At 46.5% G+C, this 14,756-nt stretch overlaps 2 protein-coding genes across 2 annotated transcripts; one reads left to right on the forward strand and one right to left on the reverse strand.

Moving 5' to 3' along the window:
* Positions 1–4,742: 4,742 nt before the first annotated feature.
* LOC311357881 (uncharacterized protein) lies at positions 4,743–9,875 on the forward strand (the record flags this gene model as incomplete). Its single annotated transcript, XM_084477899.1, has 9 exons — positions 4,743–4,856; positions 5,257–5,950; positions 6,126–6,422; positions 6,917–7,089; positions 7,180–7,264; positions 7,801–8,033; positions 8,278–8,472; positions 9,024–9,249; positions 9,367–9,875. 9 exons carry the CDS (start codon positions 4,743–4,745, stop codon positions 9,873–9,875), a joined length of 2,526 nt encoding a protein of 841 aa, XP_084334025.1.
* A 642-nt stretch (positions 9,876–10,517) lies between these two features.
* Positions 10,518–12,548, reverse strand: gcsha (glycine cleavage system protein H (aminomethyl carrier), a). The gene is made up of 5 exons (XM_084476815.1): positions 12,386–12,548; positions 12,090–12,172; positions 11,903–11,966; positions 11,429–11,560; positions 10,518–11,056 (listed from the first exon to the last, which is right to left on the reverse strand). The coding sequence occupies exons 1-5, from the start codon at positions 12,534–12,536 to the stop codon at positions 10,959–10,961; spliced, it is 528 nt and encodes a 175-aa protein (XP_084332941.1). The 5' UTR covers positions 12,537–12,548; the 3' UTR covers positions 10,518–10,958.
* Positions 12,549–14,756: the final 2,208 nt, after the last annotated feature.

Consider the following 14,756-nt stretch of genomic DNA (forward strand, 5'->3'; position numbering starts at 1 on the left):
TCTCTCTCTCCTCTCTCTCTCTCTCTCTCTCTCTCTCTCTCTCTCTCGCTTATTAGCACTTCTCAGTCATTCACGTTAGGTTACGTTTTGTGTGTACACACGTTTCGCTCTAATGCGAGGGGGGGGGGGGACGGGACGGGACGTTTTTTTCTTCAGGGGCGATGTGTGTGTACGGACATCTTTTCGGTGTGTGTGCGGACCAGCACCGCTGGTGGCGGGCGGGGGGGTCCGTCACCGGGGAGACGGAGGGGCACCTGAAGGAGTGCTGTGTGTGCGATTCAACTATAGTTAATTAATGAGGCTCCACAGTCGCTCCACAGAGACAGAGAGGCAGAGAGAGAGAGAGAGAGAGAGAGAGAGAGAGAGAGAGAGGCAGAGACAGAGAGAGAGAGAGAGAGAGAGAGAGAGAGAGAGAGAAAATTAAACAGAGAGACAGAGACAGAGAGAAGAGACAGAAGGAAATAAAAGAGAGAGAGACAGGGACAGAGAGAGAGAGAGAGACAGAGGGGAAATAAAAGAGAGAGAATAGAGGACGAGAGAGAGAGGAAAATAAAAGAGAGAAGAGGTAGAGAGAAAAGCGAGGGAGAGAGAAAGAAGATGGAGAGGAAAACCAAAGAAAGAGTCAGGAAGAGAGAAAGAAGAGATGGAGAGAGAGAGAGAGAGAGAGAGAGAGAGAGAGAGAGAGAGAGAGAGAGAGAGAGAGAGAGAGAGGAGATGGACCTTGAGTTTGGAGAGATCTTCCATTGTGCTTTAATCAACCATTACCCCCCCCCCCCCCCTCGTCGGGGGCCCTTGACTCCACATCTGCAGCAGCAGCAGCCTCGTACGCAGGTCTATACGCTCAGGTACGGCCATTTGGTTAATGTGCTCCTCCATAAATATAAAATGCAGTGGACACCGGCTCCCTCACCCCACTTAATGAGATTACCAAGTGCTGCTTTTTTTTTTTTTTTTCCCTTCGTCGTCTTCTCTACATTTTTTTTTTTTTTTTTTTTAATCAAACAAAAGCTGCCAGTGGTGATGGAGCTATTAAGCAAACACTCTCATTAGTACACAACATATAATGAATATGTAAATGGCGTGTGTAATTTATGCATGTGGAGAGTTGGTGCGGTGGGGGGGACTTGTTCTCTTTTCACTCCTCCATTGAATTCCCTCTATTTATATCCTCTTGTTCCTTAAACCCTCACTCTCTCTCTCTCTCTCTCTCTCCCCTTACACTGTTTTACCCCCTCTTTGCTATACCTCCCACACCCCACTGAATGAAACCACAGGGGGGGTTTTCTTTGGTCGTATTTTGACCTTTTATTTCATGTCTGCCCCATTTTACTGTTCTTGTCTGTGCTTTTAACCATTCCCTCCAATGGACTCCCTCAATGCACTCCCTCGCTCGCCCTGTCTCCCCTTCTCTCTCTCTCTCTCTTTGATTTCTTCCATTTTTAGTGGTCGCTCACCCTAAAAAGCTTTTGCAGTGGTGGTGTACTAAACCCACAAAGGAGTATTTGAACAAGGTCTTTCTTCCATAAATATAATCTACCATCCACACACATTGCTACACACCCTGTGTGTGTGTTTGCGTCCATGTTCGGTGTGTGTGTCTTTGTATGTGTGTGTATGTGTGTATATGGGTTTTTGTGTCTGTGTGTGTGAACATGGGTGTGTGTGTGTGTACGTATGTGTTTGTATGTGTGTGTGTGTGTGTGTATGGGCGTGTGTGTGGATGTCTATGCGTAAGTGTCTATGTGTATGTGTGTGTCTATGTTTATGTATATGCGTGTGTGTGTATATATGTGTGTGTGTGTGTGCTTTCCCTTTGTCTATCTGTTGTGGTGATCCTACAGAAGGGGGTACATTTAGAGCATAGGCGCGCTGGTAGACGGTGAGCAGCCGTCCTCCTGTCTAGGATAAACACCTATAATACTCTGGCTCCCCTGGCAATCACCATAGCAACAAACCACGACCGCCACGTGAGGTGCATAGTAAGATGTAGCCCCGTAATACAAACAACGAATGGCTGGGGGACGGGGGGGCTCTGGGGGGGGGACGGGGGGAATGCGTGCGACATTGAATCGGAATCTGTGATTTCAGACCGATTCAGTCTAATCTATCAATACCATCTAATCGCACAAATAGACACTAGAACACACTCTCTCTCTCTTTATCTCAGCCTCTCTCTCCACGTGTGTGTGTGTGTGTGTGTCCCTCTCCCGCTCTGTCTCTCTGTCTCCGGACTAAACAGGTGCTGATGAGCCACAGTCAATGATTGTAATGAGCTATCGATCACCGTGGGAAAACAGAGAGGAACGGAGAGGGCTGAGCGGGAGAGAGAGGCAGAGGGAAGCCAGAGGACGGACACGCACACACACCACACACACACACACACACACACACACACACACACACACACACACACATCCATCCACACACACACACATCCATCCATCCACACACACACACAGACACACTGGTCAAACAATGCATTACAAAACGGGCGGCCCACTGAAGACAACAGCTCAATATTTGCCTCATTCAACTCGACTCATTCTGTAATATTCTGGCCGATACTGAACGTGAGGGGAGGCTACCCCTGCTTCCCCTCCGGTCCGAATGACCGGTCCCCCGCCGCTCCCCCCCGGGGACCAGCCAGCCCGTGCAGCTCAACCCCTGAGGGGGTTCGGTGGCGAGCCTTGACAGCGTCTTCAAAAACCTGGCTGCGGGATGACCGTGCATCCAATGGCGGCCATGAGGGAGTCGCGGTTTTTTGCAGTGACAATGTCTTTATTTCCTCTCCTCCTCGGCTGCTGCGAGTCAGGAGGAGCACAGGCAGACAGCTTTAGGGAAGGGGGAGGTGCGAGTGTGGGTGTATATGAGAGTGTGTGTGTGTGTGTGTGTGTGTGTGTGTGTGTGTGTGTGTGTGTGTGTGTGGGTCGGCTGGCGTTACAGATAATGAAATGCAGCAGGGAACAAAGAGCTGGGGGCCCCTATTCTCTCGGAAGGAGCTTCCTTTTCATTGGCGGCGTAACACTATGATTCCTCCCTATATCTTCTTTCTTCTTTCTGGTTTCTCCGTGTTTTGGCTGGGCGCGTGTGCGTTACATTTTGTTTGTGTTAGATGGAGGTGGTTGTTTTGCACACACACTCCCCCCCCCTACTCTTCTGTTGGTATTCTGCATGGCAGATCCCCCTAATGTAATAACTCTGTCTGCATGTCTAATTTACAGCAGGAGCCAGTAAATAGCCTGTGGTTAATTACAGTACGTGTGTGTGTGTGTGTGTGTTTATGCAAGCGTGTGTGTGTGTGTGTGTGTGTGTGTGTCTGTGTGTGTGTCTGCGCAAGTGTGTGAGCATATGCCGTGTCTATATGTGCGTGGGCGTGTCAGAATGATTTATGAGTTGCAAATAGCTATAGCAGCGCCCCGTTTCTTCCCACTTAGTTTTTAATCTGTCTTTCCATTAATTTTGCTCGAGATGTTATTATGTTTTTTTTTTTTCATAACGCCCATGCACGAGGCCCGCCATACCAGCGCACGTGCACGTTAATGAGACACGGCTGTGGCTGTGGCGGTGTTTTCTGGACAAACAAGCCACACAGCCCTGACCACCTGAGCTGCAGCCAGCCTGCTTGCCTGCCTGCAACGTCGCTGCAACCCACCTTCCTGTACTTCCTCCATTTTCCCTTTTTCTCTCCCTCCCCGCGTGGCTTTGCCTCACTCACACCCTTCATTGAGAGCCACGTTGAACACCGATCTTTATTGACAGTACACGGTAGAACATGGAAACAGCAGGTCAATCCATTTAGCCCAAGGGCCGATACACCAATTCACCAATTTGTCAGCGTTAGTTTGAGAGAGAAAAGCAGCTAATCTCTCCTCTCTGCTCTCTATTGATCACACACTTAGACTCCACTTCTCTGTCTAAACACTATTGATTCCCTCGCTCTCTCTCCCTCTCTCTCGCTCTACCTCTCTCTTTCTCCATCCGCCATTCTGCCCGCGTACCACAGCTATCGTCACATCATGACTTATATACAACACTTACTTTTCAGACAGCATTATAAAGATTACCGTCAAGTGTATTTTGTAATTCCCTGTTGAGGTAAAATTATTAGAATAGATTTTTCACTGTGTGGGATGCTAGGATGATTACTATCCACTCTACAAGAGGTTTATGAGTAGACGTGTGCTTAGGACCCAAGATGCTGTCACATTCCATTATTTGTTCCAAGTTGTATGCAAATCCTCCAAAAAGTAAATTATGTTTAAGTCCTTTAATGAGTCATTAGTAAAGCGCTGTTAAAAATTATAAGTATCATTTCTGAAAACAGGCTTTACATGCAAACGACATAATTCCTATCATCATAAGGAATACGTGCAAAGAAAAATCACTGTAGCTGCAATTCCTTTCTTCCCATCTTGATGGCACTTGTGCTCCACCTACCGGCGCCGAGGAGGTATTACAATTCCCTTGGTTGGCTGGTTACAAAACAATCGCTCGTGGCTTGTGTAACCCGCTTGTTCAGCTGTTTGGTAGCCAGCAAATATTCCTGACTTAAGTGAGCACAAGTCAGATCGTTACATTAGGTTCGTGACATTGTTCTATATGAACAGTTCATTCATTAGATGAACGTTAAACGGACAATGGCCGGTGCTGCCGATAACATTGCCTCTTTAAGTAACACGTTACAACAACTGGTGTTAGGTGGAGAGGATCCTGGAGGGTTCTTCGGTATTTGTGTATCTGCCATGGGACACAGCGAAACCCGTTCGGTCTTTCCCTCCCTCATTCAACCTCTGGCCACTGTGGACCCCTCTCAACACTCCACGCTCCTCTCCATTTATGTGGAATACTTCTCAAAAGTAAGGGTCTACTACGGTATTCAGCTGCCTGTGGGCGTGTTTGCATGTCGCAGACCCGAGTTTTTCTCTACCGGTTACAAGTTGTATTAGAAATTACTCATATTGCCTCTATCGACCTAAATATGCAAATATATATATATATGTGTGTGTGTGTGTGTGTGTGTGTGTGTGTGTGTGTGTGTGCGCGCGCGCATCAGCCATCTACACACCACAGTAGAAAAATTGTAATTAAAAAATGTTTGGAGTGTGTGTATATAGGAGTGTGTACATACCGTCATGTATGTACACAGGAGTGTGCATTTTTTTTTTTTTACATATTTGACTAATCATTAGTTCTGTATTTCCTGATTATTGACCAGGTTTGCTTTGAGAACTGTCTGTCTTCTGTGTTGACCAACAGGATGAAGAAGATGAGCTAGAAGTTGCTTTGGCGCTCTCTCTACTTGATGTTAAGCCCCAGCAGAAGCCCGCTTGCAGACCAGAGTCCAGACCTCCTGTGTGGCAGGGAGGGGACCAAAGCAAGGTTGGGGGTTCACTTCCGCGCGGTGCCACCACGTCTAAAACCCCAACTCTCCCTGGACTCAGCTATGCACAATCAGCAGCAGTAGCAGGTGGGCGAGGAAGCAAACCCAGTGGAAACCTACCAAAGACTCTGGGCTCTGGGGACCCGTCTAGCTCTCCGCCTGCGCACACCTCCAGAGGCCTTCCCCTGCTCCCCACAACCACAGAGACACACGCATCCCCGTCACAGACCAGTGGACACAAACTCTCTGGTCACCCTGCGTCTCCCGCCTTCCACCAAAGAAACAACCGGGGGGATGCCGTAAACGACGGCGAAGCCCAAACGAAGCCCAAACGCTCCAAAAACCGCCGGCAGCGAGGTAAGGGGTGTGGCCAGCGTGTGGTGGTGGGGTTGCCTCACTCACCCTCGGCCACGCCCCCGGTCCTGCTGTGGCTCCGCCGGGACCTGAGGCTCCACGACAACCCGGCTCTGATTGGCTCGTTGGAGGTGGGCGCGCCGGTCATCCCCGTTTTCATATGGAGCCCTGCCGAGGAGGAGGGGCCGGGGGTTACCATGGCAATTGGAGGGGCATGTAAGTTTCGATAAAGTTCAATGATTATACTTATGTCATAATAAGCATGCATTTAGTAATGAATATGTAGAACTGGGTTGGTGTCGGAGACTAATTGTCTGTCGGGGGTGTACCGTAGTTGATTGTTGACATTGAAAACGCAACGTGAATGGATGATTCCACTCTGATCCCGCAGGTAAGTACTGGCTCCATCAGGCCCTGGCGTGTCTCCAGGTGGCCCTGGAGCGTATGGGCAGTCACCTGGTCTTCCTGAAGGCCGACTCTGGCTCTTCTCTGCGGGCCCTGCTGGGTCTGGCGGAGGAGACGGGGGCCCGGACGGTGCTGGCCACGGCCCTCTACGAGCCCTGGCTGAGGGAGAGGGACCAGCGGGCGGTGGCCGGGCTGCAGAAGGCCAACGTGGCGTGTCGGATGGTGCACTCCTACTGTCTCCGAGAACCTTACTCGGTCAGCACCGAGGGAGTGGGGCTAAGAGGTAACGCCCGGTTCACACTACATGCGTCCGTCGGACGGATCTCGTTGGCTTTGCGCGGGGCGCTCTCGAAATGCATTGTGGGTCCGTCCGTTCTGTCGGCTCCGTTGCCTGCGTCAAAAAGTTTGAATTTTTCAACTTTTCCGGCATGTAGTGTGAATGTAACGTTAGCCCTGGGGTTACTGTGAGCAGCCAGTATTGATAGTAGTTCTAAACCCAGTCACAAGCCAAGCTCAATGGTGACCAACCCCTGCCATCAGCTAAGCGTGGATCGATTTGACCATCTGGCAGGTGACACAAATTCAGGGTTACACATGAAAACAATTGCTTGGCAAGCAGATGTTTCTAATTTTGGACGCTGATGGTGTTGCTATACAGTTAGGTTACGTTAGTGTTGCTACAGGGGATCTCTTATCTGTTCACATACTCAATGTTGCTGCTAGCGCCATACACCCAAGGTTAGACTGGCCTAAGCCATCCTTTGTGTCTGTTTTCAGGCATCGGTTCAGTGTCCCACTTCATCAGCTGCTGCGAGCAGAACCCAGGCACCGCGTTGGGCCTTCCCATAGACCCTCCCGTTTCCATGCCGACCCCTTCCCACTGGCCCCCCGGTGCCCCCCTCGACGCGCTTGGTCTGGCGCGAATGCCCCGCAGGAAGGATGGCACTGTGGTCAGTAACCACGGCGGCGTTGTAATCAACAGTCACTAACCACTCGTATTGGGATAAGATTAATACATGGGGTTTATTTTTCGTACACAGATTGACTGGGCGGCCAACATCCGCTCTTCATGGGATTTCAGCGAGCAAGGCGCTCACGCACGTTTAGAGGCCTTTCTGCAGGATGGTGAGATTTGTATTCCTTAAATACTATTGTTACTTTCCCACAGAAAATTCAGAAGGGGATGCTTGATCATTAAGTTTACATGCAAACGTGTGTTGAATTGGCAGTTTACATGGCAGTCTGGAAACCTAGCTATAAATCGTCTTTCCGGTGGGAATTTAAACGCACTGGCATGTAGGAAACTTGGTTATGGTGGTAAGCAGGGTATTGCCACGTTTCCTGTGTGCATGTTAACACATTGAGTGAGAGGGAGACAACAAAACCCACTGACAAACACAGACACCATACTATGACTGACCTGACCAGTACCAAAGGGGCACGATGGTCCAACTTTAGAATAGAGAACCACTGCGGTCAGACCTCATTAATAACAGCTGTCTACCCCTTTCCCCTAATGGGAGGGAAGGTGAACGGGGGGGAGAAAAACAAATAAATAAATGGAAGGGCGATATCCACTTTGACTGCACCACTACATACACACAAATATAGGGTTTTCAGTCACATACATTTCCCTTGTCTAAAAAGAGTTGCTTCCCTAGGTGTGTACAGGTACGAGAAAGAGTCAGGACGGGCCGATTCCCCCAACACCAGTTGTCTGTCTCCCTACCTCCACTGGGGGCAGATCAGTCCACGCTGGTTATTATGGGATGCCAAAAGTGCACGGTGCAGACCCCAAAAGTTCCAACGCAAACTGGCCTGGAGGGATCTGGCTTACTGGCAGCTCACACTGTTCCCTGACCTGCCCTGGGAGTCTCTACGACCAGCGTACAAGGTAGAGCCTGTCTGTAGAAGACACACTGGATAGTACTCAGTTTGTACTCATATTGTGGAAATTATATTAATTTGAATTTTTATTCTTATTTGTATCCTTTTTATTTTTTGAGTTTCACTGTCCTATAATGCTGTTATTACACCCCTAGAATTTCCCAGTCAGGCTCTTTTATAAAGTGATATCGTATTAAAGTGTGGTCCTCAGGTTGACCACCAGTGTGTACTCCTTGGCCTCTCTCCCACAGGCTCTCAGATGGAGCAGTGACCGTGGCCACCTGAGGGCGTGGCAGCGGGGCAGAACAGGCTACCCCCTGGTGGACGCAGCCATGAGGCAGCTGTGGTTGACCGGCTGGGTGAACAACTACATGAGACATGTGGTAGCGTCCTTCCTCATAGCTTACCTGCATCTGCCCTGGCAAGAGGGCTACCGCTGGTTCCAGGTAGGGCACCATCTCTCCCCCTCTCAAACGCAGATAGGTTTCTCTAGCCATTTGGTTTATGTTGGCTATGTTCGAATTGAGGCACTTGTTCCCTCTGCCCTTTATAGTGAACACTACATTGTACATGTGTTATCAAATTATTATATGGATATGTTGGGCAATAATTATGCACCGTAAATCCATGGGCGTCCCGTGTATTGTGGCATAAACTAGCCAACTCATATTAGGTCACTCTGTGACAGCTCATTTGCATAAGGAAATGAGTGTGCAGAGCCATCTTTATTGGATGAATGAAATAGCACTGAAAACCCCTATGCATCATGGTATAGAGTGGAAATAAGTGTGCAGTCCGCCTACGCTTTTCTTTTTTACAGTGCATAATGTTTAGTAGTAGTGGACTGTGTGGGAAAATTCCTACAATCACACACGTCAGACAACACTGCAAAACGGTGACTAGATTAGGGAACATAGAGCAATGCGGGCCAGTGAAACCCTACGAGACTGTTACTGTAACTGTGACAGACCAATAACGCGACTGGATGTATATGCAGGACACTCTGTTGGATGCGGACGTGGCGATCGACGCCATGATGTGGCAGAACGGAGGGATGTGTGGACTGGACCACTGGAACTTTGTGATGCACCCGGTCGACGCCGCTTTGACCTGTGACCCCTGTGGCAGTTATGTCAGGAAATGGTGTCCTGAACTCGCAGCGCTGCCCGATGACATCATCCACAAACCCTGGAAATGCCCCGCATCAATGCTGCGGCGTGCAGGTCGGCCGCCCCTCCCGATAGTTAAAACCAACCGGACCAAAAGGACAATTGGTTTGTTTTGATCAGTGTGACGCTTACATGTTCCTGCTTTGTGTGTCGCTTGTCTTTCCAACACAGGTGTGACTTTTGGGCATACCTACCCCGAGCCAATAGTCACAGATCTAGAAGCTCGGAGGAGCCAATCTCTGCAGGACGTGGCGCTGGTACGGACCACGCTCTGCGAGTATGTGGACAGGCGTACCGGCTGCGACCTGGTGCCTCTGCCTCCCCGTCTGGTCTCAGAGGCCTTGGGCTCAGCGTCCGGGGACCAGATCAGTGGCGGCGGGAAGCAGTTCCTCCTGCCCGTCATCACCCGCATGGAATTCAAGCACCAATGGGAAGACTCCGACGCGGACGCCGCCTTGAACCCCTACAACGCCGTCCTGAAGGGCTACGTGAGTCGCAAACGCGACGAGACCATCGCCTTCCTTAACCAGCGGGACTTCTCTGCCAGCGTGATGAATGAGGGGGCACAGAGAAGGGAGAGGCTGGAGAGCGATATGCGTACACTGGAGGGACTCCCCCGAGCTGCCCCCAACCGGGGAAGAGCCAGGCCAACTCCAGCGGCCAAGGGCAAGTCCTCGTAGTGCCGGGCGGAATGGGGAACTCAGAGAACTCAGGGGAAATAGGGGGCAGGCTACTGTAGTGGCTAGGGTGCTCGACTCTGAGCCAAATAGGTACCGGGTTTGGCTCCCCACCCCCTACCTGTAGGCATCCTTGAGCTGGATAGCTTCTCATCAATGACGTGTATGACTACACAAGTCACTTTGAAAAGTGTAGTCTGCCAAATGACTAAAGTTCAATAGTATAATCCACCAGACAGATGATGGATGGGATCAAAGTAAGGGAGTTGAACAGATATGGCATTGGGCCTGAACCCAATACATAATTGTTTCTCTGTCCTCATCTTACTTCAAAATAGACTTGGCTTTAAATGATTTGTCATCTGAACCAGGGTGACTTCATTGAAAAACGTTTTAATTGGTGCAGTACAATTTTTTTTTCCATGGACAAAGATTTAATGAATTGTGTATTTATTCATCTTTTTCATTCATCTGAAAAGTGGATATTTATTTACGTGCCATTGATCGTAACTCAAAACAGATTGATCTCTGCCGAGTCACTGCAGTGGGCACATAATGTGCACAAAACTGTAAATTCTGGATCTGGGTTATGTGGCAAAGGCAGACAACTTCATAACAGTGATAGAGATCATAGAGAAAACAAAATATTTAAATGTTTTGTTTTTAATTCAACTTTCTACCTGACCTTAGCAACAAGGTTACCAAGCAGGTCTTTGTTACATCAGTGCTTATTCTTCATAATAGTGCTCAACAGGGCTCCACCCCTACAGGGGTAATTCTTCAGTCTTTAACGTACTTGAAATGCTTAAGTAACGAACAGAGTAAGAAACTCTTCAGGCTTGGGGATTTGAGATCATGGGGCCAAAAAACACTACATCTTCCCCGTTTGCACAATTGATTTGTCAATAAAACGTTGACAGGGTGTTTGGAAAATCTGTCATTAACACTGTATTTGAGCGTATTTTACTTATAACCGTTCCAGTGTAGAACGGTAGACGCTCTTGCCATGGGTATATGCATGCCCCCTCCCAACGGTGGTAGAGAGAAAAAGGTGTGGTCGTGTGGAACCGGCTGAGGAGATTGAGATCAGTCCTCGATGGAGCGGATGTACCTCTCGTATGCCTTCTCGTCCATGAGAGCATCCAGCTCAGCAGGGTTATCAATGGACATCTTCATCAGCCAACCTGGAGGGAAATCAGAATAAGAAAGTTGTATTGCCGGCTAAGCCTTCACATTTGCTGTGGTGTAAGGTGCTGAATTTTTTGAATAAAACAGAAGTACTATTTTCAATGTGCTTGTGCGATATACTGTAAGAATAAATGTTCCTGCATTTTACAGCAGGGTCAAGCTGAATTCCAACTGAAGTTATTGTCTTAATGCAACTTCTTTGAATGAAATGTTACATTTTGTAAAGCACAGAAATATGGAAGTACAGGTTTTAATGGTTCTGTGTCCTAAAAGATCAGAGACTATAATACTTTACCACAAATTATACTTTTCCCTGTGTTGTTCAGTCAAGTGAAATTGACTGAACAACACCATCTGTGGTCTCTTACCATCTGTGTAGCAGGACTTGTTGACCAGACCGGGCTTATCTGCCAGCAGTGTGTTTATCTCTACAACTTCTCCAGTTAGAGGAGAGTACAGCTCACTGGCTGCTTTCACACTTTCAAGGGCACCAAACTCATCTGAGAAAAAAGAGAAACTGGTTTTAAAGTGTAGTTCTTCATTTGGACGTTGAGTTACATTACCATGTGTATACTAGATCTGTCAACAAATAACAATTAAGCAATATAACATACGAGGGAGTGCTGCTATAATGCATAAATGCATCGGGCTGCACAGCATGAAGACAATGATCATGTTGTCCACTTTACATTATTGGCTATTAGACAAATATTATTTTGTTAAAGGAATTTGAGAACGCTCATGACATTAACATTTTTCATGACAGCACAAATTGTTAAACACCCCATGTTATTAGGAGATCGATAACATGTCAAACTAGTAGAACTTTGACTTCTTCCCACCTTGCTGAGCCAGCTTGGCGCCCACCTCGGGTAGTCCACAATAAACCACATCTCCGAGAGCCTCCTAAAAATGTAACAACATAGTCATTATCTCCTGTGTGTGTGTGTGTGTGTGTGTGTGTGTGTGTGTGTGTGTGTGTGTGTGTGTGGCAGGGCGTTCGCACTGGGATGCATTGAAGAACAGTACCTGGGCAAAGTTACTGATTCCGACGGTTCCTACTCCACTCTCTTCTACTCTGATCCATTCGTGCTTGTCTGTGAATTTCAGAGCTGAAGGATGACATAACGTCAGTTTACAAAAACACAACCCGGATATGATTTCAATGCATATTGTTCAGACAATGTACAATGAATTTGAGGGATACCACTAAGTATGAAATAAGTATGCAACTATCCGTCCCGCAGCGGTGACTCCAGTGTCATTTCCCTTAGCTAGTACTGCTACATGAGTAGCTATTTCGCAATGAGGTCCCGAGCAAATACCTGCAGTGAGCCGACTGGATGTGGCGAGCGCACGTTGAAAATACGATATAGATGTAAGTAGTCGTGGACTGTGTCGGACCGAAGGTGCGATCGAAGGTGAGACGGATAAAAAGTTGGAAGACAGGCAGCGAAGGAGCCCACGCGCAGCCATTTTTTTTTGTCGCGGTGTGATGAGGAAATCAACAACAACGAGTCGCCTAGAAGGTGTCATAGCTCCTTGCTGGGGGCGCTTGTTTTGTTGAGAAGATATTTTGCAATGGGCGGCTGGGATGCGATTTTACGCTTGCCGCAAGCTTCCGCGGCTTTCTGTACGCCCGCCTTGCGCCATAAACTCTTGACCGTCATCAAACGTCCAAACCTAAACATGATTAGAATCCGGTCCGAAAATATATTATATATATTAAATATATATTACACTATGATAATTTAAATTAAATAAAAAATAAATAAATAATAATAATAATAATAATAATAATAATAATAATATATAATAATAATAATAAATAATAATAATAAAAAAACAATATATATACTATATATATTTATACTATATAATTAAATTAAAAAAAAACTATCTAAGAACGTCACACTGTTTCTGTTCTGTAAACACTTACGGTGAAGACAAATTATACCTTTTTCATATTGTTCCTCAATATTTTATTTTTTAAAAGTAGGTCTATGTCGCCACCGCGTGGTAGATCTAGGAGAGTTTGTAGTGACCAGTTGATCACAATTGACAAATATATGGTAATCGTTGCATCGTTATATGTCGCTATGTGAATGTGTGTGCCAGGCATGCAAACTAGTCACCTTTCGGCGAAATTCGCCGTTGTTTTTTTTTAAAACAAAATTGGCCACGTGTGATTCGTAGAGATCCATTGAGAAAACATTGGGGGTGGGGGGCGGGGGTCTACAGTCTGACGAAAACGAGTCGATAACTAAATAAAAATCAATTTAGGATGACAAAAACTACGACGAAATCTTTTGACACTTTCGTTAACGAATAAAAACGAGACGAAAATGTAAGCGGGACGATTTGGGAAGCGATCCAATCAGAACTAAGCTCTTTATGTGGGGAAGTACTGATCGTCCCGCCCGGCAGGTCAACTAGCAGGCGCTTGCTGCGTTGCAAGCAAGTGTCCCTTTGTAAACAGTTTGGCGCAACAATCACCGGTTAAAACACAACCAACTTGAAGTCATTGGCGGCAGACGAGTCATCCCGAAATTCACGCAAAGATAAGCATACTTAAACAGTTTTTTTCTTTCAAGCTAATGTTATGTGTGTTTTCGCTAAAATTGGAATACAATACAAGCTTAAAGAAACCACCGCTGTACTGTAACGGTACCGGAGCTCTGTGCTGTCGACACCACAGCGGGGCACAGAAACACAGGATTCACTGTGGTTTCTGTGACATGAGAAACACTAAAAATGAATAGGCTACTAATGTTTTATAAAGAAAGCTATCTTAGTGGGAAAGCCACGCAACAGATAGCCACGGTTACATACAGTAATGTTCTTATGACGGGAGAAAGGAGCAGAAATATAGTATAGAGACAACTTGGAGCTGTGTGTGCGCGTATGTTTGAGTGAGAGACGGGAGTGAATGAGAGACAGAAAATCGGACCCCCTCCATTCTACCTCACAGGTACAGAAGGCCTCCGACAAGGATGGGCCACTGAGTGCAAAAAAAGCTAGTGCATCCCAGAACAACAACAGACCAAGGAGGACGCCAAAAAAAAAAAAATAATAAAAATAAAAATAAATAAAAATAAACTCCGGGGAGTTAAAAAAAAATTACATCAAAAATATTATAAAAAGAAAATTATCAAAAAAAATAATCTAAAAAAAATAATTAAAAAAATTAATAATAATAAAAAAAAATTTACGTGCACGCATCTTTTTTTTTGGACCTGCGCACGTCAAAAATGCATGCGGGTCAAAAAAAAAGATGCGCGCAGGTCCAAAAAATAATTTTTTATATATAGATTTTTTATATAATTGTTTTTTTATTTATAATTTTTTTTAAATATATATATATTTTTATATAATTTTTTTATTTTTAATAATTTAGATTTTTAACTCCCCGGAGTATAACCCTGGAACCCCCTAGTGGGTCTGTGTTTTCCTTGGCTCACGCATCATTCTCACCTTTTTCACCCCAAACCAGTTTGCATGCCTGGTGTGCATTGAACAGTTGTAGGTCGCCTTTGGATAAAGGCGTCTGCTAAATGCTATTAAATCTACATGTAAATGTGACGTGGATGTCGCTCGCTTAGGAATTAGCTGATACATATTTCTCACAGGTCTTCTTACTCACTGCCCTCCATCTCAAAGTGTCTATCTTCTTTCTTATTAACGATGGAGCCATCT

This window comes from Micromesistius poutassou, assembly GCF_964030765.1.
Source record: "Micromesistius poutassou genome assembly, chromosome: 13".
Lineage (NCBI taxonomy): Eukaryota > Metazoa > Chordata > Actinopteri > Gadiformes > Gadidae > Micromesistius > Micromesistius poutassou.